The 26,073-nt window shown below is 42.1% G+C and overlaps 1 protein-coding gene across 2 annotated transcripts in view; it reads left to right on the top strand.

The window, feature by feature from the left end:
* The window catches only part of TPH2 (tryptophan hydroxylase 2), a 108,418-nt gene that overhangs the window by 17,182 nt on the left and 65,163 nt on the right, over positions 1-26,073 (top strand). For both annotated transcript variants that reach the window (XM_049695001.1, XM_004281901.3), the window contains exons 2-6: positions 8-240; positions 2,575-2,727; positions 5,283-5,466; positions 5,577-5,677; positions 10,455-10,522. In XM_049695001.1, the coding sequence (XP_049550958.1) occupies positions 136-240; positions 2,575-2,727; positions 5,283-5,466; positions 5,577-5,677; positions 10,455-10,522 (611 nt within the window). In that variant the 5' untranslated portion in view covers positions 8-135. The remainder of the gene's footprint in view (positions 1-7; positions 241-2,574; positions 2,728-5,282; positions 5,467-5,576; positions 5,678-10,454; positions 10,523-26,073) is intronic.

A 26,073-nucleotide genomic window follows, 5' to 3' on the forward strand; every position in this document is an offset into this window, starting at 1 on the left:
TCTTCAGCACCAGGGTTCTGGGCAGCGCCCTGAGAGGTCCACTGCTCGCACGCCTCTTCTCTCAATCTCCACCAGCGCTGCTACTGCCTCTCTAGTCCCCCCCTGCTGCAGAGAGAGAAAATTACATCGGAATCCATGCAGCCGGCAATGATGATGTTTTCTAGTAAATACTGGGCAAGGAGAGGGCTTTCTCTGGATTCAGCAGTGCCCGAAGAGCATCAGCTGCTTGGCAGCATAACAGTGAGTACTGAGTAGCTGGCACTCTCTAGAGGAGTGTTTTCTAGGGTAGCGATAGTTATCCTTGCCATTTGGACACCTGCTGTAAACACCTCAATTCTTTCCTCTATCGTCTGTCTACCCTGCCTCCACTCTTCCTTCTCTCTCCATAAAGTAAAGTGGGTGTCCTGATCGCTACGTGCTAAACTTCCTTTCCTCAAAGTTTATAAGTTGAAAGTAAAGAAGTTCCCGAACATTATGAATGAGAGGTTGTATAAACCAATGTCTTATATCAAAACCAAAAAAAGTGTGCAGAATTTTGAAAGACCATTTATTATGAGTTGGAACAGGGAGAAGAAATTAAATAGATTTCTGTGGTTCCTGCAAGGTTATTGTGTCTTCTGTACCCTCTTCCGTCTACAAAACCTGGTCTTTAAACACAAAGTAATATTTTCTGTTTTTGTCTATAGGTGCTGGTTGTTGGAATAAGAGAAAGATCAGATTCCTCTCAAAAGTTTTCCTGTGTTCCTTATTACTCCATTATTTTTCAGTTTAACTGATGGAGTAATGAAAGCAATACACCACTTATTTCAATGTTTAAGGCAGTTTCTGTGTTTAAATAATAACAGAATAAAAAAGTAATATTTTGCAGGATTTTAGATCCTGATATGGGGTAATAGTCATAGGATTTAATAAAAAAGATAGTGAAAGAAAAATGTATTCAGATTTCTAGTTATTAAAAATATTAAATGATATTTCATTACTGTCTACCAGAGTTTATCAACCAATTGAAATTTAGTCTGTATCATAGAAAAATCTGTTTTAGTATTGTAGCTCCGAATATGTGCCAGAGGGTTGTATTGTACTGGTATATTATTACTCCTAAAAATGTTGAAAAGTAATCAGGGCAAGTTTTGGAGAACTGTTTAAATCAATTTGCAAAAATGAGTCTAAAAACGTACATAGGTTTTCTAACATTTAAATAACATGTATATTTGAATGCGATATTACAGTGAGGAATTCTGAAGCCACAATGAACTGCTAGAAGGAAAACAAAGAAAACTCAGAGTTATGGTTAATGTATAATAATACTTTCATATAAAAAATGCTACTTAAATATATAAGATCTGTGGCAGATGTTGAGAGTACTACAACATTTGAGCTTTTAATGACTAAACAGACTGTCAAATGCCAATGCCTATATAAACTTCTTCTCTCCCTCAAGTCATAAATTATAAAATATTTATTTCTATGACATATAAACCTAGTGAGTGAGGCAGTAGAGACTGTGTGAAAATAAAGCCAGTAGAGAAATCAGAGGAAGAAAATAGCAAAGCACTATTCACTGGGTTCCATATCAAATGTACATTTTTCAGTTTCATGAGGAAGTAATAGATTGGAATGACTGCATTCTATTACTCTCTGCCAGGGAGAAGGTTCTGTTTGCCCAGTTCTTCATTTGCATATAAAGAACACGAAAAAGTACACTCTAATTTGATTTGTCTGTTAAGTAAAAGTTTCCAGCTTTTTAATTGTGTATTTCTGGCAATGTGATCTGAGTTTCTGGAATCTGCCATTTTTGTCTTTAGCTAATAGACTAAGAGTCATTACTTAGTCATGTATTATAGTATTTGACTGGCCAATAAAGTGGTAATCTTTTCCAGTTTCTCAGGTTCTACTCTTGGCTCCTGATGATGAGCTAGTTCTTTCTTTTCTTTACTTTTTTCTTGTGGCTGAATTTTAATAGCCACTTTTCAGATATCATCTGCTGACACAGATGGCCTTAACTGAATACACTCTGTGGCGAACTTCTGCAGACAGATTCACATTGACAGTGTGGATCTAATTACAGAATGTAAGGTGATCAATTTTAGTGCCTGTCCTGACATATTTCAGAACAAAATGAATATTTTGTTTTTAAGATTTAATCGAAACAAAAATTATATGTTTAGTCTTAATTTTGTTACGTTTAGTAATTAATATAGCTTCTGTATGATTCAGCTAGGCTAACAGATCAGATTTCATCCTGTAAAATAAACCTAGAAAGAAAGACAGGAATTATTCATACATGATACTTTATACTTTATGATGATCAGATTTTTGTTGCTATTAAAGTGAAGCAAGTATGATTCCCCTTTAATTTCAACCACTGGTGATATCTTTGAGCATTGGAAAATAGTGTCCCTGAGTAAATTAGACTTGTACGAAAGTTATGAGTGACTTGGCAACTTCTCCTCGAGCTTGTGTGATTGCTGGGGCTTCCAGCGTATAAATGGAATGTCTGAAAAAGAATCTAGTTGTAGAGAACTCTGGAATCCTAACTAATATTTGTGTGTGTGTGTTTCTACGTTCTTGAAGCTAAATAAAACTAACGCTGGCAAAAATGATGATAAAAAAGGCAACAAGGGAAGCAGCAAAAGTGACACTGCTACCGAGAGCAGCAAGATGGCAGTTGTATTCTCCTTGAAAAATGAAGTTGGTGGATTGGTCAAAGCACTGAAACTCTTTCAGGTGAATGTAAAATATCATTATCTAACTTTAAAACCGTCTGTGTGCCGGGTTACAAACTTGTCATCTGTTATGAAATATTACTGAACCATTTCTGGGTAATGTGTTGCAAATTTCAAAGAAACCAACCTTCATGAGGCTTTACAAGACAAGTTGGTCTGTCAAAGAAATAAGCAGATTCGTGGAAACCATGTTTTATTAATTCAGCGTCAGCCTATTAGTAATTCTGCACACTGTTGCCAGGTGAGGAAGTCGGTAATTAAAAAGCGTGAGCCTCACACCTGGAAATGCAAACACAAAAGCGGTCAAAGAGGGTATCTTTAAACATCAAGAGCCTGCAGCCTGATTTGATTTGTTCATATTTGAATCGTGCACATGTCCTAGAGCACATTTATTGCATAAAATGAGATATATTAGTATAGGTACTCGATATTCCCCGAAGCCCCATTGTTTCAAGAACTTAATGTGTCTTTTGTAAAGATGAGTCATTCTCCTTATATATGAGCTAGGGCTAGCTCTCTTTTTATCTTGTAGAAATGTAGTAGCCTTTTCCTAAGCCCAGGTGGGTGGTTTGTAACCTCAAGAAAGAGCCCCGTTGAGGGGGAGGTTATAAAAGGCCAGAGAACTGTTGCCTTTTTGCCAGGGCACACCTGATGGCTCCCCTACCCTTCAGCAAGCACCTCCTCTGCCAGTGCATTTTGTTTGGGGGCACGGGCTGTGATTAGAGCTGTAGGATAGGGAGCCTAGCTCTGCATGGTGCCTTGGGCTGCTGGTGCAGTGGAAAGAGGGTTGGAATTGCAGTCAGAGGATTCAGACCTGTGTTCTCCTGGCTTGGCTAATCACTAGCTGCTTCCTAGGTTCAATTGCTTCATTTGTAAAATAGCAGTAATAATTCCCACCTAACAGGGTTGTTGTGATGAAATCATATGAGTGGAAGTGCTTTGTAAAGGGTACAGATATGAGGCATTATTGTGATGCTTCTCTGATGACCATAGAGGGGGAATTAGCAGCCTGTTTTTGCAAATATTTCCTTGTTCTCTTTTGACCTTGAAGAAAGGATCAGGCACCATAAAGAGTGGTAATGGAAATCTGGGGAAATATTTTACGCATAATTATATCATCCAGCATTGTCTCCATACAGTTCCCAAAGGCAGGGCAATTCAATTAGACAGCTGGGTGCAGTGGAAAAAATCCCTGGAGAAGGAGTGAGCAGCCATGAGTTTTCACTCGGCCATCAGCTAGTCATGGGGTCTTAGTTACATCACTTAACCCATCTGGACCTCAGTTTCCTTGTCTAAAAATATCCACTTTGCTTCAACCAAAGGACATTAAGAGCCCAAAGTGACACAGTGTGTGAGAAGACTCTTGAACTTTGAACCTAATGTTAGTCTTACCTTTATTATCTGCTGATTTAGAAAATAGGGCATTATTGCAAAAGTTATTAAAAACAGAAATAGAGCATTTAGCGTCCTGGTCAAAAGACTAGTTTCTTTATACAGAAAAGGATGCCATCAGATTTTATCTTAGTCTGGTACCGGAAACTGCCTATCTGCTGCTGTGCTGAAAATTCTGAGGTCATCCAGGATTGGATGTGGAATTATGCTGATAATCAGAGTGTATCATGGAGTGATGGGGAGGGATCCGCTTATTTGGGGGTAGGTTAGGGTGGAGAGGAGAACTTAGTCTTCAGTTAACTCAGGACAAAGGAAGACTGTATCACTGGAAAATTTAAACCTGAGATTTAAGTATTAAATTTCTGCCCTTCTACGAACACCTTATTGTAAGGAGATTTTAGCCATGAAATCCATCATGATAGTTGCAGCAACATATCCTTGGATGAAGCTAGCCTGGAGGTTGCTGAAAGAGACCAGTTACTAAGTGGTCCCATTAAGGATTCTTCTTTTTCTTCTTCTTTTTTTTGCCTGCAGAGATCCTTTTTTAGCTACTTTTCTTGCTTCCTTTTTTTTGTTCCACAATGGGGCCACGCCTTGGCCAGTGGTTCCCAAACTTCAGTCATTTTCATATCACCTTCCCAGTTTCTGTCTCATTTGCCTGCTATTCATACGATTAATTATTTTTTCCAAGATTTTAAGCTTTATTTCAAAAAGAGATGTTATACTACCAGAAAATCAGTAGTTTGAGTTTTAGGTTTTTTTGGAATATATATAAAAATAAATAAATAAATCTGGGGATTATATGACAATAAACTAATTTCCTCCCAAACAATCATGCATACCACCAGTGGGATGTGGATTGATCTGGGAAATGATAAAGTTCATAATTATCACACATTTTATAGGGTCCTTTATATATATTAATGTCCTCCCCTTGTTAAAAATGAGACAGGAAATCCTACACATAGTTACTATTCTTATTAATAGAGACAATGGTTGGAAAACATTTCCATGTTTTAGTCAAGCAAACGGTGAGAAGGTTGTCTTTTCCTCTTTTGTGGGCACTTGGTACCTTTTTGCTTACAAGTTGGACAAGAGCAGCCCATGGCATCCCTTTTATTGTGCCCTGAAGGTGATTAAGAGATGTTGCTTATATTTCCACAGGAAAAACATGTCAACATGGTTCATATTGAGTCCAGGAAATCCCGGCGAAGAAGTTCGGAAGTTGAAATCTTTGTGGACTGTGAGTGTGGCAAAACGGAATTCAATGAGCTCATTCAGTCACTGAAATTTCAAACCACGATTGTGACGCTGAATCCGCCAGAGAACATTTGGACAGAGGAAGAAGGCAAGCCCAGTTTTTGCTTGTCGGGTGATTTTGCAAATCTGACAAATGTTGCAAAGGGGAAAATACAATCTGTGAGCTAATGTTTTGAACCTGCACTGTGTTTCCAGCAGAGCTAGAGGATGTGCCCTGGTTTCCCCGGAAGATCTCTGAGTTAGACAAATGTTCTCACAGAGTTCTCATGTATGGTTCTGAGCTGGATGCCGATCACCCAGTAAGTGTGCAGTAAAATCCATTCCACATGTGCTCTTCCAGCTCTGCCCGTCTGCCAGGCAGTGTGCCATCTTCTGTGCTGTAATGCTGTATTATAGAGCAATTTATTATTTATTCCCCATAACTGAGAGTTATGATAGTTTCCCTGTACATAGGCGTTGGCTGGAAGCAGGTTAGAAGGATGGCATTTCCACCTAGCATTTATTTTTAAAAGGGTTGGAGAGAGGAGGAGGGTATAAACCTTGCAGAATATTTCAATAGAATTAGACAGCCTGAAATATACTTGAAGATGGTGACCCTTGGAAAAACAATGAACTGAAATTGATCACCTCGTTGGGAAACTGGGAAGGACTGTAGGCATTAAGGGGCTCAGTGAGAGAGTAAAATTCTCCTTGCTATTTTCCTTGATTGGAGGTAGTAAGGGGTAGAGTAATGTGGGGGACTTCAGTCTCAGTGGAAAGGCAGAGGGTGATAGAATAAGACCATAATGGAAGATGCCTCTCTTTCCCCATCTACCCTGAATCTATTTATCGCCATCTCTCCTCTACTCCAATAAAAATGACCACCTTTAAAGAAATATGATATGTAGTAAGCATTTCCCATTATTCCCTCTCTCCCCCTTTACATCAGTTTTTATTTAATACAAGAGGCCTGGAGCTTCTTTATGGTCGGAATGAAGTACAGTTAATAGTCTGGGAGAAGCAATCAATATACTCATTTGTTACAAGCAACTCCCCCCCCCCCATGCCCCTTCTCTAAAAATGAGCATATTAAAGGGTGAAACCCAAGCAGATTGGTCACGCTTATAGGAGACTTTGTGGTCTGAGGGTAATGGTTTTCAGATATTCATTTTATTTAAATGGAGGATATCTGGAAATCTGATAGTGAGACTGTAGGCAGTGGTTCTCTAAGTGTGGTCCTGGGACCAACCACATCAGTATCACCTGGGAGCTGGTTTGAACAAGCCCACACTTCAGTTTGAGAACCATTGCTTTAAAGGAAACTCACAACTTCAGCAAGAGGGAATTTCTCAGTGGAACCAGTCTTTTGGCAAAAATACAAATTCAAACCAATTCATAGCATACCATTCAAACAAATGGTCAAAAAAAACTAATTCAATTTCATGATTTTCAAAAAGCTGAATTCGCTCAAAGACACAGTGTGTTATATTTGCCAGCATAATTCCCAGCAGTTCACATGTAAGCTCCTGAACTTTAGAAAAATACTCAGAAGTGTTTTTAATAATCGTCCATTTGTTCATCTTCCCCTTCTCCACCTCAGAGGAGTCAGAATTAGCACAGAAGCCTGATTTAAGAGCTTAGCAGTAACAGGACTGCCCAGACACCAGCTGTTAATTTGCAGGATGACCTTGGGCAAGTTCCTTTACTTCTGCAACTCAAATTCTTTATGTAAAAAGTGGAAATAAAATGCTTATTGAGCTCAAAGGGGGTGTTTGAAAAGCCTAGTTAATAAAACAACTGGAAAGCATTTTGGCAAGAGTGAATGCTTAATTCCAGGAAAGGAAATGCTGTATTAAATCATCCTGATCAATGCCTGGACAGTAAAGGATTTTTTGCCAACCTCTTATTTCCAAATGCTCCCCTTAGTCTAGTTTGGAAATTACTCAGCCTGGAGAAGGGGGTCAGAACAACCACAGGAACCACTGACCTTGCTGTGAAAAAATTTATTCTAATACCCAGCATAAATTTTCCTGGGCTTAATTTTGTTCCATTACTCCTAATTACACCCACCTTATGATACCTTCTCTTATTTTCTATGCAGCCATTTGAAATAATTGCAAGTACTTAGCAATCTCCTACCTCACTCATCATTTTTTTTTTTTTACCGTATGTATTTCTTTTATAAGCACACCAAATATTCATTATGCACAATTTGATATTGGTAAGTTGGTGGTTTTTTATAAGTTATTATTTGATGAAGATAGAAAAAGGTTTCTAAGGAATTTTTGTGCTTGGGAATAATTCCAGTCCTAAGGCAGGGATTATTACGTTAGGATGGCACTCTTGTGCTGAGACGGCTCAGAAGGGGCTTGGAATGTGTCAGGCTACTGAGGCTCCCTAGAAAGGGTTAAATATGTAGGTCCATCCATCTTAAACTTTAATGGACAAACAGATCACGTGGAGGATCTTTGCAAAATGCAGATGGGTGCACCTGAGATTCTGCATTTCTAGTGAGCTCCCAGTTGAGGCTTACAGTGGAGATCTGCGGACCACACTTTGAGTAGCAAGGATCTACACTGAGAGGGTCTTTCAAAGTGTGATTCAACGTCCCTGCATAAGGTGCTTATTAAAAATGCAATATGTTGAGGCTCATCTGAAGCCTACTGAATGAGAACTTCCAGGGACGGACCCTGGAATCTGCCTTTAAACAGATTTGCCGGAGATTCTGATGAACTCTAAAGTTTGAGAACTAATGTCCGAACTCAGTGATTTTCGGCCCTAGCTTTCCATTCAGATAATCTCTGGAGAACTAAAAAATTTCCTGTGCCAGGGTCTCACCTCAGAGTGCTTAAATCAGAACCTCTGGGAATGTGTCCAGGTTTGGAGTGCTATTTAAAGCTCCGCAAATGATTCCAGTATTCCCCCAGGTTGACTTTTTGGGATAGGCAACGTACATTCAGCTGAGCACTTTTGGGTGCCAGCTGGGCCTTGATTTAAATCAAGTTCCTCTTGATTTAAATTGAGAGAGGAAGGGTGGTGTGCAGCAGATACTCTCTGGGTGCTAGTGTTGCCAGATTTAGCAAATAAAAATATACGATGCCTAGTTAAATTTGCATTTCACATAAACAACAAATATTTTTTTGTATAAGTATGCCCCAAATATTGCATGGGTGTTCTCTATTTTTATCTGGTAACCTTATCCCTGGCATCAATTTAGAATGGCTGGCCAAGGAATGCTGTGTCTCTGTAATCGCTAGTGTAGCTAGCATCCCTGTCTTGTTTTGCCAGTCCACAGTTCAATGCTGGAAGCTCTGGTTCACCCATAACACTTGTGTAATCACCGCCACACTAGGCTGATGAGGCATGATGAGTAAATCACTCTCTTTCATGCCTGGAAAAGGTGCAGGTGTTTGCCAAGGAGAGATACTCGAGATTCTCTGGGAAGCCCAGCAGATTACGGTGCTGTTACCATGGTGTCCGGTTGGGCAGGAACCAGGGAACAGATGCTGAGCTTTTCACATAACTCTTTTCCTTTTGTCACGGGCTGCTTTCTTTTTGAGTAATCAAGGTGCTTGGAATTCTTGTTTACCACCACCAGGTTGCTTGGTGTGACTAGTGAGTGTTGAAATTCATACTTTCTAGCGACCATGTCTACCCTCTATGGCATAAGACCTTTTCTTAGCTCACATACCCATTTGTAAAGGTGGTCACACATTTTGTAACTATGGTCACGAATTTTGCATATACACATTTGAAGGCTCCGCAAGCCTGCCTGTGAACTCCTGTTTAAAAACTCCCAATTTGTAGCAGAAGAAAGAAAGTTCTAGCTTTAAGGGCGGGGGGTACTTCACTTCTGCAGGGCCTTTGGGTGACCTCAGGGCACTCGCTGTCTCCCTCTGTTAGTGACCTTTTGTCTTTCCTGAGAGAAAGGCTGTTGGCAATGGACGTTCTTTGTTTCTGTTCAGCATACGGTCCTGTGAAGATTTCTGACTGCAAGGCCAGTTCTCCTTCAGCTGGAAGAGAGAACAGAACGAGTTTCTCTGAGTTGAGGTTCCTCTTGAGTAGCCCCCTTGCGTAAGTGTCTGAGTGGACACTGGGTGAGCAGAGGTAGTCCAGGCCTTTGTGGGCCTGTCCCAGTTCTCCTTCCAGAGCCCACGACCCCTGCAGCCTGTCTCCTTGCCTGGCCTCCCTTCTCAGACTGGTCAGCACGTCCTGGTTTCCCTTTGGGTTTTCAGGGTTGAGCAGGTAAGAAGTTAGATTGAAACAACTCCTGCTGGGCTTCCAGCTGTCTGAACAAACAACCCTGGAAAGAACTGATTGTCTGAAACTAGCTGAAGGAAAAGAAAATGGAAAGTCTGTTGACTAGAGGAGATGATTGAGTAAACCAGGAAGTCCTCTTAGAAGGATTCCACTTGATGGGAGAATGGCAGACAGGATGTTTAATTTCCCAAGTGCATGATGATGGGTAAAATCTTGAACTTGGCTGAAGACTAGTCAGAGCTATAGGAACTCAGGGGACTGGAGCTAGCCTGCCATCTTGCGTGGATCCCTTGTAATCGATTTTGCATTTGTGTGGCTGTACTCATAACATACAGCAAAACCTCTTTATTCATCCTAATTTGGGGTGTTGATGATTATTCTGAATGATAGAATTTTAATACATGTACACTTATTGGTAATTTACACAAAGCAATTAAATTTAGGTTCTTAGTGAAAAATCCATGTTAAAGGGACCTATTTTAATGAACAGATAAGATTAATTTGTAATTAAGATCAATTGCATGTAAATGATACTTGAAAACCAAAGGATATTTTTCACAATATCAGTTTGCTTAACTAAGCCATTCTGCCTGCTTCATGGAAAGGTTAACTTTAGTCTGAATTCCCACACATCCCAAATTAAGACAGCCCAAATTTAATGAGGTTTTACTGTAAGTACAATTCGCTTCTGCCTGTGTCATCAAGGTGGTTATCCAAGGAAAAAAAATTACATTTGAATTGGACACTCAATAAACATCACAGTGATTTTTTTTTAGGTCTTCTGCAGCTAATTTTTTTGGCAGTCTGTTAAATAACTTAATCTCTTTTCTGTTTAAGGGATTTAAAGACAATGTCTATCGACAGAGAAGGAAGTATTTTGTGGATGTAGCCATGGGTTATAAATAGTAAGTACCTGTGTAACTCTTTCCTGTGACTTGTTGCTGGTGAGTTAGGAAAAACACATGCTGTGTTAAACAGACCTGTCTTCTCTTCACTTTAACTTTTGCAGAAAGTAGACATGAACCATTTTAAACACTCACCAGCTCTGTAGGCTTTAAATGCCAACACGGACATTTGACATCCGGGATATAATTGTAAAATAATGAGAGCTGCGGGCCACGTACCAAGTGCTACGTTTTCACCATTGTACTCATAGCTCAGCTAAGGCAAGGAGCCATCTTTGTACACTCTTCAGGGCCTGGAAAGTGTTTTCATTTTACTTTTTTTTTTTTTTTTTTTTGCGGTACGCGGGCCTCCCACCGTCGCGGCCGCTCCCGCCGCGGAGCACAGGCTCCAGACGCGCAGGCTCAGCGGCTATGGCTCACGGGCCCAGCTTCTCCGCGGCACGTGGGATCTTCCCGGACCGGGGCACGAACCCGCGCCCCCCGCACCGGTAGGCGGACTCCCAACCACTGCGCCACCAGGGAAGCCCTAATTTTACTTGTTTTTTTTTTTTTTTTTTACTTTCTTTTTTTTTTTTTGCAGTACGCGGGCCTCTCACCGTCGTGGCCCCTCCCGCCGCGGAGCACAGGCTCCGGACGCGCAGGCTCAGCGGCCATGGCTCACGGGCCCAGCCGCTCCGCGGCACGTGGGATCTTCCCGGACTGGGGCACGAACCCGTGTTCCCTGCATCGGCAGGCGGACTCTCAACCACTGTGCCACCAGGGAAGCCCCCTAATTTTACTTTTGACTTGACTTTTCAGTAACGCCCTTCCATGTCCAGCTTCCCCAGTGAAAGTAGAGGATTCAGCAAGAATGGTGAAAAGACTCATGTAAGCAGCCATAATAGAAATGTCTTTGCTTTACAGGAAAAGGAAAGCTTCCTATAAACTGGAGGGTTTATGGAAGAGTTTCATATCCAGTCCGGGATCAGTGTTGGGATGGAACTGGAGAGCCTCAGGACTGGGCTGAGGACTGTGCATAGTGCGTGGTGCTAAGTGGCAGTGACAGGAGGTTTGTGACCGGCAACAATGCAGTGGTCGTGACCGCAGGCCACACGTAGAAAGCTGGAATGGATGTTAGGCCTCTATTTATTCTGCTCACACTAATAAAGCTTACAGACCATTGTAGCACAGTCACTGTCTTTCCTTTGGTGTGTGATCTCCTACATGAACCTTCTGATCAGAACAAAACGTAAATCCATACCTGGTAGGGAAGTGTCTTTCTTATTCTAGTTGAGACTAGTGAGAATCTTGACTGTCCTGTAGGGCAAGTTTGTCTTTGGTGAGAATTTAGGACATTACACGTGTTACAGCCGGTACCAGTGTTTGCTTTTTTTTTTTTAAAGGAATCTGACATATAGGTGCTTAAAGCAAAGTGAGAGGATTCCCAACCACACCTTTGATTGACAGTCATTTGCTCATTTCTAACCTCCTTTGATGCTTTGTTGCTCTTCTCTTCCTTCTCCCAGACATCCTTCATTCTTTCTCCACCATGCTTATTAGCATGAAAACCAAGATTCTTTGGCAGACGCTTTTCCACGTGTGTCTACTCCAGCCCCATCTCCTCTGTTCCAGGCAGGCTCTCGACCCTCTTTAGACAACTGTGACTTTCTGCCCCCTCACAACGTCAGCATGCTCACGGCTTGTCCTGGCCTGAGCCCAACCTCATGCCCCCTTTTTACCCTCAGCACCATCACTCACTAGATCCATCTCCCAGTGTTTCCCAGGCAGATGCCAAGAGAGGACTCTGATTGGCCACATTCACTTTTTCACATCAGGCCCTGATAAATGGAGCTTTAATACTAGTACCCCTTGGATCACAGATCCTCCCTGTGGAATCAGGTCATATCTGCATAGATGAGTGTAGGCAGGACAGGCCTTTGGGGCATGACCTGCCTAGGACTTGGTAAAAGCTCAGTTCTTGGCAGAGACTTTCTCTTTAGATAAAACAGATAGATAAAAATGTATTTTGTACATAGATGCTGTATGTAATGTATCATATATATAAGAACAAAATATGTATGTATGTACATAAAAGATTTTGTTAGCATGGTGACCAAGGGACTACCTCAAATATTAGTTATTTCTTCTTACTAGAGCCAAGAAACTGGACAAGGACAAGCTGGTAATGTGGTGGCACTAATAAAACTGGTATGTATGAGTCAACCAGTTTCAAGGAACATTGATAATGGGCGGTCTTACGGTTTTAAAGAAAACATACTTATGTGGAGAGGAGAGGAAAAGAGCATATAGTTAAAACAATGGAGGGTGAGGCCCTCAAAGTGTTAACAAGAGTTTGCATTTGCCATTTTCCCTCAGCTAAAGCGTGAAATTGAGGTGTGGTGTCTATGGAAGACAAAAGTAAGAACTGGAGGTTGGACGTGGTGGAGGTTTTATACAAAGGAGGGCTGCATGCAGGTAGAGCATTCCAGGATCTGGTCCCGGTTTGGAGGGGCCTGACTCTTAGTTCAGGAGGCTGAGGTAGGCAGGGCACCACCAATTCATCATTACACAGGGAGAAACCACTCTCACAGCATGCACAAAACTCCCCCAGTCATGACCCCAGAGAGGCCAAATTACACTATTCGGTGGATACAGAGTCAAAGCAAAGGGTGTTTAGCGAAGGGAGTTTGGAATCCAGGAACATTAACCCTCTCCCCTGGACAATGCTGGCTACGTAGAGTAACAAAGTGATTAAAACCTAGGGTTTTGGAGTCAGGCAATGTGGGGTTCAAGCTGTAGCTCCACTACTTCCTAGCTGGGTGAGCAGCCTCACTCTGCCTCTCAGGTCCTCCACCTGGGACGTATGTCAGGATCACGAAAGAGAACGCATATGCTGTGTTGGGCACGGAGATGGCACATGATTTGTGATCATAAGTGCCTGTTACTGCTATTACATCCTCCCTCTCCCTTTCCTCAGGCTGTCTTCAGTTTCCTGTTGATCTACTGGTTTATTCTTTAGCTATGTTAACGCCATTGTTTATGCTCCACCTTAGCAAATACTATAGCTCAAACGTCCGTAGAAGTAATCCTTGAAAGGAAACTCCTCCAGTTTCTCATTTAAAGGCTGCTCATATACTCATACTTTTCGTGCTGACCAACCTCGCTCTTTATGGAGAGATTTCATAGAAAGCGATCGTATTCCCATTTGTGTGTGCGGGAAGCTGCCAAGATACTGAGAACAGATCGCCCGTTGCCTTAGGTGTTTCTTGTACGTGGACAGTGTGAGGAAAGTGCCTGCCAGGAGTGGTTAATCCTGGAAAACACAAACCTAAGACTTGAGGGAAGTAGAGAGAAAAGGATCGTTCCTTAATGCCCCTCATGCCATCATTGCTGTGGCTTCTCTGAGTATGACCTTGAGAATGGATAAGGGCTAGCCATTGTGTGTGTGTGTGTGCGCGTGCGCACATGCGCGTGCAAGCTCATGCAATAGTGCTGGTGGGGTGGGGCACAGGTGCTCACAAATCCCAAGTGGGTCTGAGCCACGGTCTCCAGTGTGCCGTGCAGTAAGGAAGGTTTCCTTTTGGTTTAACAGAAAATAAAGATGCAATTTCTAATTGCAGTACGTATTTTTCTAGTGCTGATGGCTTTCCGAGTGAGCAAAGGAAAAAGACGTCAATACAATAATTACTTAAAATCAGCTCATTTGTGTGGCTTCTGGCAGCGTGCTGCGATCTGATTTTCCAAACCAAAGCTTGGAACCACGCTGGCTTGAAGAGAAGATTATCTGAAATTGGGGTGGTCCTGAAAAATCCAGCATGGGCCGTCTCTGCAAATATAGTTTGGTAATACTAAAATTAGGGACTGTTTGGACATGGGGAGAATAACTCAGTTCCCTGCTGGTAATTCATTCAGGTTTATGGGCACTGAGAAGAAGTCCAATATATGGTGGTGTATTTGGTGGTGGTGGTGTAGCAATTGGCAGGATGGAGTCTGAGGTGTCAAAAGATCAAGAGAAGGAAAAGAAGAGAAATACAGAATAATGTATATTGAAACCACGGCCAAGAAGCCCTCTGGGGAATTCATGTTGAATACTGTATTTTCTATGATAGTCTTGAGAGGATAAAGCAGGGGCAAGAATCAACACAAGCAGAGAAAAATGAAAACAAATTCCACTCCACGATGGGACAACAGCAGACTCAAAGTCTGTGTTACCATGAAACCTAAAGGGGAGAGGGAGTGGGGACGTTCAGCCTGCTGGGAACTGTTGATAGGTGCCACTCAGGGGAGTTTCTGTTTGACAGCGTTGCCAAGAAACAGGATTGATAACCCAGAGGCCCGCAGACAGACCTGAGCTGCGGGGCCACGAGGGTCTGGAAGGCCTAACTGCCTGACCATTAACAGCAGAGGAAACATTCATTAATGCAAGTATCATTCTCCATAGCAGACCTGAGAAGGAAGGCTGTGGATGGGGAGGGCACTGTTTCTAAAATAATCGGTGAGACAACGGGCAGATCACACCCCGTCCTCCTCCACCCAAATAAAAGAAATCCTAGTATAAACAGAAAAAGAAGCCCCTGGTGATTAGACAGTGTGAAGAGCCTATAGATGTGCAGTTCAGATGAAATGGAAGTGCTTGGGGGAGGGGGACTGTGATAGTGTAGCTGTTAGGTTTGTCTGAAACCCTCCAGTTCTCTGCCATTGGCACCTTCATATTTTAAGCCTGGCATTAGCTTTGCTACATTTCTGTAGGTTTCACCATTGCTGTATTGTTGGGGAAGAAAACTCAGTAATATATATTTTTTCAAGTGACTAGATATAAACACCTTTTTCTTTGGGAGCTACTGTAATGATTATTCCTCAGCAATAGGCATGCATATTTAATTTAATTATATCTTTGGTGGGGGTAGCCGTAGTTATTTCAATCCATCTTACTGTCTTGGAAAGAGGCCCCGAGCTCTGACTTTAATTTTGCCGCTCTTGTTTGCTTAAATTGAATACTACTGTGATTATGTTTCGTTATGAATGTGTTTTCTTCTGGTTGAAATCGAGGTGGTATATGAATCTCATGTTCTTTTCATGGGGTTGCTTCCTCTTTGATTTATTATTTTGTTAGCCCATGGAATCTGAAATGTAAACAGGTAAATGCAGATATCAATGAGTAAGGTAAACAAGGGAGTTCCAACATATCAGAATTTGCTTAAAGTTGAAAAATTCCCTAATTTGCCAAGAAAACTCATTTGATTTCAGATTAAGGGATCCAAGTGATTCCTTAACATCGCTCAGCCTCAGTAAAATAGAGACAATAGTATCTCCTCTGTAAAATGGAGATAATAGTATCTCTTCTGCCTCTCTCCCGGGAGTGTCTTAAGGGTAAAATGAAATCAATGGAACATTGCTCTATGGTGTACTTTATTATTACCTTTATCAAAACAATAGTGAAGGAATCTAGACCAAAAGCTTGGGGTTTACTCAGACCCCTGATCCACTTGGAGGGCTTTTGTTGCTTTCTCCAGTTTCTCTTTTGATCTGAGAGACAGTGTGTGGAGTGGTTAAGAGTGCAGAAATTGGAGCTGGACTGCCTGGGGTGAATTCCAGCTTCACCACTTACCAGCTGAATGACACCTGCAAATTATTTGTCTTCTGTGCCTCAGTTTCCTTATCTGTAAAGTGGGGATAACTCTACCACTGCTCTGTAGGATTGTTGTAAGGATTAAATGAGCTAATATATCAACAGCACTTTGAACACTGCTCAGGAACTGCTGTATAAGTATTTGCTACTACTGTTACAATATTTTTCTCACTTCAAACCATCTCTCCTTTTTGTCTGTCCTCATGCACCAGATCTTTTTATTACCCTTTGGTGAATACCCTTCTTCACTCCCCTTGGCCAAGGCTTTCTTTAAGCCCTGACTTCCGTCTGATTTTTGTGCTGTATCATTCATTGCTGTGTAACGAATGACCCCCAAATTGGGCAGCTTAAAACAACAAAGTTATTATCTCACAAAGTTTCTGAGGGTCAGGAATTAAAGAGCAGCTTGGCTGGGTGGTTCTGCATCAGGGTTTCTCATGAGGCTAGAGTCAAAGTGTTGACCAGGGAAGCAGTCATCTGAAGGCTGGACGGGGGCTGGAAGATCTGCTTCCAGTATGGTTATTCACATGGCTGTTGGCAGGAGGTCACAGTTTCTTGCCTGAGTGTCCTTAAGATATGGCAGCTGGCTTCCTCCAAATCAAGTGGTCCAAAAGAAAACAGGGCAGAATCTACCATGCTTTTTATAACCTAGCCTCAGAAGTGACTTACCATCACTCCTGATATACTCTGTTGGTTTCATAGCCCAACTCTGATACACTGCGGGAGGGGACTACGCACAGGCATTGATACCAGGAGGTAGGGTTCATTGGGGACTGTCTTGGAGGCTGGCTACCAAATACATTTAAATTGTGTTTAATTTTATTTCTTTAAGACCCTCCCTAACTGCTCTACCACAGTGGGTACTAATGCATTTTCTGCAGAACTAATTCTCATGAAAGCAGAGGTAGCATGGTGTAGTGGAACATGTGGCAGAATGTATAGGCTTTGGAGCTAAACAGAACTGGGTTTGAATTCCTGCTCCATCACTTACAAGCTCTGTGGCTGTGAGCACCGACCTAGTCTCTGGGTCTCAGTGCCCTCATCTTAAAATAGGCACAATATCTACCTTGTATGGTTGGGAGGATTATCAATGATTACAGGGCTGATTGGTACAAACTGGTGTTGAATCTGTGATAGATATGATTATTATTATCAAGTGTTAAGTAGCTGATGGTTCCTCGATTCCATGTAATCGTCTGTTAAGCTCACCTAAAATGAACAAAGTACCTTAAGGAGTGAACGAGTTAGGGAATTTCAGGCTCCATGATGGACTGGGTTAAAGGAGCTTTTAAAAAAATATGTGGGGTGTGTGTGTGTGTGTGTGTGTGTGTGTGTGTGTGTGTGTACACTACAGTTTCAGGTAACTCATGCACACAGCTTGCTTCTTCAGTCTGAAAAATTGACTCTCTCGAATGCCTTCGCAGGCCAGTGAGTCTCAGCTAAGGTTAAAGGGAGCAGATGGTGGCTGGGCTGTGTTGGACTCATTTCTGAATGGCTGATGGTGGTAGAAATGTTCACCAAAGCTGGACTTCTCAGCCGTCAGGCTCAGGCAGTTTTAGCTTCCTTTTGTTAAATTCCTGCCGCGTGCTGGACATTGTGTTAAACACGTTGCTCATGGTCTCTCATTAGCCTCACAATAAGCCTTTGAGATAGGTGCCATTACTGCTCTCATTTTGAAGATAAGGAAACTGAGGTTCAGAGACATTAAGAAACTTACTAAAGGTGACACAGCAGATTGTGTCACCTGCATAAACACCAGTTGTTGATGCTTTAATTTCTCTGAAATTGAGTAGTAAATTGAAGAGTAGAATGAAAGTAAATATTTTGTAGTTCTAGTTTTATTTCCCAGTGACCAGAATAGTTTCTGAATAAGATCACTTTCACGGGTACCTCTCTTATAGAATCTAAATGTCTTTCTTTGCTCAAGAAGGCACATCTTTTCTTTCCTTCTTCTCCTTTTTGGTCTGGAAGTAGCCATAGCACTTCCCTTTGACATAGGTGGCATCATACACAGGTTGACTATAACAGTGACAGAACGAAGGGACTTGGCATTTTAAAAAGTCATTCTTCTCTTTACAGAATTCAGCATATTTGAAATGCACATTTCTTGTGTGTACTTAATACACTTCAGACTCTATGGAGCCTGTCTGACTTCAAGGCTGCGCTGTCTCTCCGAGGCGCCCAGGACAGGCGCCCAGGACATCTGCCTGGCCCTGGCGTGTTAGAGCCACGTGCTCGCCCTGCACAGCGACTTTGCTCTGCTCTCTCAGGCCCTGTGCTCATCTCCCACCCGAAGCCTGACCCTCGTGGGATATATATCGGCTGGAAATAAACACAGCTGCGCTGAGGCTTGAAAAACAATTGCCAGGGATTTGTCCCTCTCTGGCTTTCTCTAGTTGCTAGCCTATTTATTTCTTGATTTTTTGATTTACAAAATTGCACCCTTTGTGATTCATTTGCTTGGAGTGTAAGTACACAGCTAAACAGAGACTCTAAAACAAAATAGCCCCAAATGGGGACTAGCATATTTGAAAAGTGCAGTCACCCAGCCCAGCAGGCTCATTCAATTTGGGCGAGCTTGTGAATTTTCTACTCAGCCCCATCGGGGAGAGAGAGAGAAAATTCTCTCATTCAACATGGAATAGTGATGATTCTAACCTCCTCTCCCCATCATAGCAGAGAGGGGCATTTTCTTACCACCTTCTTTCCTCCCACCCACAGCCCCAAATACCACGTGTTGTCAAATGAAACCTTCTGGGGCTAAGATTCAGTAATATGTGGTGCATTCTAAGATGTTGAATAGATACATAATTGTGGAATGGATTTGCCTTGGAATAAACATATTGGGCTTCCAAGCCAACATCTCACTTCTCAGGAGGTCTCCTCAGTTTTCCCTTCACTAGGTGGCTCAGCAGGAGTCAGCCATAGGTTTGTACAGAAAAGGAAGGAAATGGATGATAGAGACAAAGGCTCCAGACAGATACGGGGTAGAGCTGTTTGCTGCCCCTCCTCTTACCTCCAGATGCCCAATGCTGTGCATACTGGGGTTTCCCTGCTCATAGGTAGCTGTGATGATTTAGTTTACGTGTGAGCTGGAGGATTACTGATGCTGAGTTTTTCCTAGAAGGCATTTGCAATTATTGCAAATTGCAGAAAAATAACTGGGGTGGCTCCACCTCTCCACCTTTCCAGAAATTTCAGTTGACCGTAGCATTTCTCATTTCATGCAAGAAGAGGCATGATTTATGGATCCTGCTTGGTTTTAGAACGTAGCTTAGAGGAATACATTACTAACAGGGCTCGTGAGTGCCACATTACCGATTTTTAGACAGACAAATCTTAATTGGAAACATAAATAGAAGGTAGAGGAAGAATGAAAGGGAAAAGTTATGCTTCCTTAGTGGGAAAAGAACTTAACGGGGGTTGCAGGTTTTATCCTTAATAACATTTTCCTTATCAGTTTCACTGGCAGATGGTCACCTTGATGAATTGTAGGCTTTATCGTGATGGGGGACCAAGTTTTAATTTTTTCTCTTCTCTGCCCGTTTGAGAAGAGGCACCCGAGAAGGCAAATCTGTTTTCTCCCCGACTGAGCTAATTTTATCCCGTTCCATTATCCTCCATTGATTTGCTTTCCCAGCTTTTGAACGAAGCTGAGATGTATGCGGCTGTTGAGGTACTTTGTGAGTCCTGCATAAGCACCAGTTGTTGATGCTTTAATTTCTTTGAAATGGAGCGATAAATTGCAAAGCAGAACAAACCCAAATATTCGTGGTGCTAGGGTCATTTCCCAGATGACTTGAATAGTTTCTGAGGAAGGTCACATGAGGAATTTCAGGAGTCCCTCTCTTGCAGAATCTAAATATTTTTTCTGCCCAAGAGGCAACACTTTTTTCTTTTGGTTTTCTTAAAAGAAAATCTGCATAGCTACTTCCATTTGACATAAGTGGTATTATGCACAAGTTGAAAACAAGAGCAACAGAATTAAATGACATGGGTTTCTAGAAAGTTATTCTCTGTATAGAATTCTCTGCATATTTGAAATGCACAGTGCTTGTAAGTATTTAAAAGATGTCAGGCTTTATGGGAGAATCATTTTCATGCCAAATGTTTCTCTCTACCTGGAGTTTAACTCAATGGCTGAAAAGGAAGGGAGCCTGAGAGTCGCAAAGAAAGACAAAAGGGAAAATTGATTTGGAAAAGGTTTCTCCGTTCCATTTTCGGGGCTTGGTGGGTTTTTTAGATGTGCGTCAGTGCCTCAGTAGGATGTTGTCTGATTATAGCACGGCTCCCACAGCTGTGGAAGACATTAACACAGTATGGCTTACTGACAAGGACAGAAGTTGCACCAAATTCTAATGTCTTTCACGGAGAATGAGGTATGAGTATTTTTACTTTGAAATGATTTCCACAAACATGAAGGATTAAAATTACTTTCACAAGTAATGTCTCAGAGGTGAATGGATTTATACGGAAGAATGTGGTTTTTTATCTCCAGACCTATTCCCGACCCTGCAGGGAAGTGATGACATTTTTTTTTTTTTTTCGTTTCTATACACCTGGAGGAAGTGAACCAACTATATCGAGTACCTGTTAGGTACTAGGCATTGGCCCTGGCACTTGGCTGATGATGTCTCATCTGATACTCTGTGTTGTGTGGTTGTCTTACTTCCCTCAGTTTCAAATGAGGAAACAGAGGCCAAACTCAATGCTAGGTACTAAAGACTTTGCTCTGAGGTGTGTTGGTTTAGAGTGGGGTCTCTAGAGCTAGGCTTCCTGAATCCAAGTACCTGCTATGCCACTTACTAGCTGTTTCATCTTGGATAGATGACTATGTCTATAAGCCTCAGTCTCAACCATAAACAGTCATTTCATTGCTGTATAAGGTGAGCATTATATGGCAAAATCCATGTCATGTGCTATTATATTATTGTTATTGCTACAGTTAGATGGATGGATGAATGGATGCTATTATTAGGCCTGTGAACTGTAGGAAAACTGCATTCCCTCATCTGCTACCGAAAGAAGGAGGTCAGGGCCCAGTGGTCAGCAACATTTGGTCCCTGTTGATCAAGATGCAAGATACATGGGATTGAACTTGGAGTTCTTGGAGACCCTAGCCTGTGTCTCTTCATCCTAGTGGCCTGAGATTGTTGGCTGCTCTTAACGTTTAGTTCTCTTCTGGATGGCATTCCCCGAGTTCCCCTTGTATATGTTGAGCATGCACGTGTTGGTGAATGTTAGACCCACTGTTGCTGCTGTTCATATTTAATTTCATGGTAGTTTTGGCAGAAGAAAATCACTCCCCTAGAATGTGACAAGGGCTTTCTGCAAGATGAGAAGATGGTGAGAAGCCCTATCCTGGGGTGCACAGGACAAATAAAAACAAATAATTTCCAGGAGTTAAATCTTCCCTCTCCCTGAGGCTCCCTAGGTGCAGTAGTTTATTTTCATTTTGTCTCTTGTAAAGGCAGCACCAATATTAACAATGTGAACAAAACAAACTAACGTTTCTGTTTGCTACCATGTGAAAGTTCCTTAGGGCACGTAGACTCATTTACGAAAATTCAGGTGCGCAAAACTCATTTGCAAAAGCAAATAAAATATGTGATCATAAATGCTCTTTACCTGACTAGCCTAGGGGACTTGCTGAAGATGAGTTTGTGCCTTTACGTTTTCTTTCTGGTGTAATTTAGCTGTCCCAGTCTGCCCAATCTCCTCATCAAATGAACCCCTTATCAAGCCACTTAATGTCAGATAACTTGAATGGTTTCAAATCTTGGTATAGCTCAAGATTTGGTTTGTGAGTTTCCTTTTTGAAAAATAGCATTTAATCATCGTGCCTGTGGCTTTGAGAGTTCATTCATTAAGATATCTAGCCAAGGAAACATCTCTGTGTTTATTTATGTCCCTTTGGGTTTGCATAGACCGCTTTCTTTCCAGGTGAAAATTTTGGCTATAAGTGTGATAGGTGACAATACCTAGAAAACCTGCATGAGAAAATTAGAAAAGAGAAACCCCTACCTGTAAAGTAAGCAGGACATAAGGTTAATCGGAAGTTACCAGAAAACTTCTTAAAATCTTAGTCTTTTAAGAGTTGCTTTTTCCATAGCAATTAAAATACATGAGGTAGGGATGAGGTAAGACAAATGCCTATCTGCCAGACTTCCTGATAAACAACTATACTTGTTTCTCAAACTTTAAGTGCGTGGCTTGTTTTGGTCTGATTTGTTGATTTACATATTCAACGAATATTATTTATTGAACACCTATCTGTTCTAGGCTTAATTCTGCGGGGCAGGGATATGAAAATGAACAAAGCAAACAAAAATCCCTGTCTTCAAGGAGTGTACATGGTAATAGGGGGATAGATTTAGCAGAATAGTAATTTTGGACACTTTACTTGTTCTTTTCCCCTGAGTATTACTGATAGTATTTTATCATAAAGTTATTGAGTGTCCTCTATGGTCTGAATTCTGAAGTGTAATTTTATCAAATTCGAGAGCCTTAGACTTTTCTCACTGACTCTTAAAAGTCAGTAGATAAAAATGGCATTTGCTTTCTGGTTAAACTTTAATGGAATTCGTCCACTCTACTGAGGATTTTCTTTTCTGGCTTGTAGCAACATTTTTTTCCGGTCTCAAAGGCGTAAGCCATCGTCTTGTGGAACACTTATTGACTATATGGCTCTACTCTGGCGACACCTGGCTGCAGATGATACTATTTATGAAGGGGGTACCAGCCAGCATAGTACTAGGTGACATTACGTCACTGGCTATGGGTAAGAGTCAGTACTCAGTACTGATTGGAATTTCTACACGTTGGTGTGTCACCTCCGTTGTTAGAAGTATAACAAATGCTGGGTAATAATTAAGTTTTGTGAATGATGAATGTTTCCTTTTTAAAATTACATTAGATCAAAATCAAGATTATTTTTAGAATAATGTTGAAATCATGTCAGTCTCACTTTTCTGTATTCTTATGTGCTTTCCAGAATGAGGAGAGAGGGTGAATTATAGATAGCTCCCTGGAAATGATGCAGAATTCAGGGTATGCCCATTGAGGAGTGCAGCACACACATCTCATAATTCGAGGAAGAACAGAGACCTCCTGCCTTCATGTTCCAATAATCATTCTCCAAAGGCTTTGTCCACACCCTTAGAGGAGCCGCTAATTGCTAATGAGTTGCGAAGATGGTGGATTTTTACATATTTCCTGTTCTCATTTCCCTTCGGCACCCCCAGGTAGAAGTGTCAATCACAAGAGAAATGCCTAAGGTGGGGAAGGAGAGAAAAGATGAGGCGGAGATGAAAGGGGCGGTTTATTCCAGGCGGATAAACAGGTCTTGAATAAGTGAGGCATCTCCAGCCCGGAAGAACATGTAATGAAATAAAATAGAAAATGAGTTCATTCCTAACTGTTTCTACGAGATTCACTGGTCCCCGCTCAACCAATTCTCAGTTTCCCTTCTGCTCTGTTTAGTCCTTGCCACTGAGGAAATCCAACTGTTTCCAAAGAACACAGTCTGCACTGTGATTCAGTCAGTCTTGTCATCTTGATGTAAATACTATCAACTTCAGCCTGTCTCGTCTTCCTCCACTGAATAGGGGAATTGCTTCCCCGCACTGGAGTTCCTTTAAAGATAACACAAGCAGAGAAACTGCATCTCACATTAGGAATTCTAGCAGCAAGGACTCCGGGAGGTAGCCAGGCTGTACCACCATAATCAAAGGTTTTCCAATTCCCCAAATTAAAAAAAAAATATGTATAAGAAAAGGAGCTTGCTGTTGGACCTGCTGGAGGAGAAGATCAAACAAATAATTAAAACAAAAGCATTATTGTTTATTCATCTGGCTGGAGAGAGAACTCCCATAATTTCAGCCCCAGTGGGGTTTATGTCCCTGGATTTCAGTGTAAAAATGTGTTTGTTACACAGCATTGTTCTAACAAGCTCAGGACTTAACATAGAGTGACTCTATCGGTACCTGCCCCCAGTTAGGTTTGTCTATGCACTTTCTACTTTCTCCTCTCTGCAGGGAATGCGCAGGTTTTTCAGAATCATCGCCCTGCCTCTAGGAAGAGTGGGATTTAACCTTACAGGCAGAAAGATGCCTCCCACAGTCTTCAGTATTTCCAGAGAAAGTTCTTAGTCATCTCTTAGTCACATATTGCACCGGGAAGCTTTTCCTATTGTCGAGCTAAATCCTGACAGTGAAGGTTTCAGCCCTTTTCCTTGTACTGTCTTCACTGAGCAATGGTTCCCTGTCGTGTTTGTAAAGTCTTAGTTTGCCATTCTTTGGCAAGAGGGCAGAATCTGAGCTGAGTGGAAACTGCTGAAAGTCACATCTGTTTTTCTCCAGTAAATTAGGAATCTGTGAATAATAATTTTGGTGGGTGTTAAGAATTCTGGAAGCCCAGCTAATTCCATATAAGTGGAGGAGATTCCCTAGAGATCTAATGATAATATTCACTTGTAATTGAGGAGTCTCATCTTGTTGGGGTTTATACCAACGTAAAATGGTTTTATTTTCCCTACTCACTGCTTTCCACTGTATTGTGTTGAATCCTACTTTCCTGCTGGGAAGCAAGTTCCTTAGCAACAACTAATTTCCTTTCATTTTCAATTATTAGTAGAGTCTCATTGGGGTATTTAAGACCTAGTCCCATTCATTTAAAAAAAGATTAATCTTAAATTTGATTCAAAGTGTATTCTCTTCCTCCTCAGTTCTTTGGAGTGTGTGTGTGTGTGTGTGTGTATGGTTCTGAGATACCTTTCCTTCTAGGACCTAGTTCCTCTGGAGTTGGGAGCTGAGAGGAGGCTGAGGGCTTTTGGCAGGATCGTGAGAATGTCAGGGGTGGGCAGGCCTCTGGCCACTCTCACCCTGGTTTGGACAGGTTCTTTCTGATGCGGTGGTCTCTGTTGAAATGGTCTCTGCATAGTGTTGTGTGTAGTCTTCTTGGGGTAAGACCATTTCCTCCACTTCCACCCCTGCAGATAAGCTTCCTGTCCTCCCTTGGCCTTTCAGTGCTCACAACATCATCCTTTTCTCCAGGTTGGCCACATCGTAACTTGGGTACCCCTCATGCACCTGGCCTTTAGTACTTCCTCGCCAGGGATGAGGGGAGCCCCTGAGCATTCTTCTGTCTCCTGAGAACTGAGCAGACCTGGATGGGGTGGGGCCTCCCCATCTTCCTACCAGGCACACCACATTGGGTCCCATGGGAATTTCTAGATTTCACTGGGCATTAGGCTCCATGTTCACACAAACCTCAAGTTTCAGAGGACACCTGTCAAGGGTCCCCTCGTCTCCCCCATAGCACACCGTACTCCTGGGCTTCCAGATGCTCTCCCAGGGCCTGTCTCTATTGCTCCAGTCTGGTGACAGCACCAGGGGGAGCAGGGCATCCTGCTGCTACGCAAGCGTCCAGATGGGAGAGGAGAGGCCAGACCCTACTTCTTGAGGGCGCCTGCAGTCCTTACAAGTGATTCTTGTGGCGCAGCCTTCCCTCCTCCAAGGAGAAGGAACGGGGCCTTTGCTTCTCACCCCAGCCTTCCCCACAATCCTGCATGTCTGATTCCCTATTGGACTGGTAGGTGAAGTTTGGGGATGGGGTGGGAAGGGTAGTACGAGGGGGGTTTGTTGGTGGTAGAGCCATTTCTGCCGTTTTTTCACAAGCCCTGCAGGGAGATGGTTGGCTCCAACTGCTGAGAGCTTTCTCTAGAATGTGGAGTACTTAAGTGACTTTAGTTGTAGGCCAGAGCAGTTTTAGGACACTGGGATATGATGCTTATTACATACATGTTATGGCATGTACTTAGAGGTAGATGCATAATGATATGTGGGTATATGTCCTAGGCCCTAGAAAGATCAGGACACCCCTCTGTCATTCTTCTCATGTATAATTCACAAAAAGCCCGCTAACCCACAACAAGGACAGAGAA

The sequence above is a fragment of the Orcinus orca genome, chromosome 11 (genome assembly GCF_937001465.1).
Source record: "Orcinus orca chromosome 11, mOrcOrc1.1, whole genome shotgun sequence".
Lineage (NCBI taxonomy): Eukaryota > Metazoa > Chordata > Mammalia > Artiodactyla > Delphinidae > Orcinus > Orcinus orca.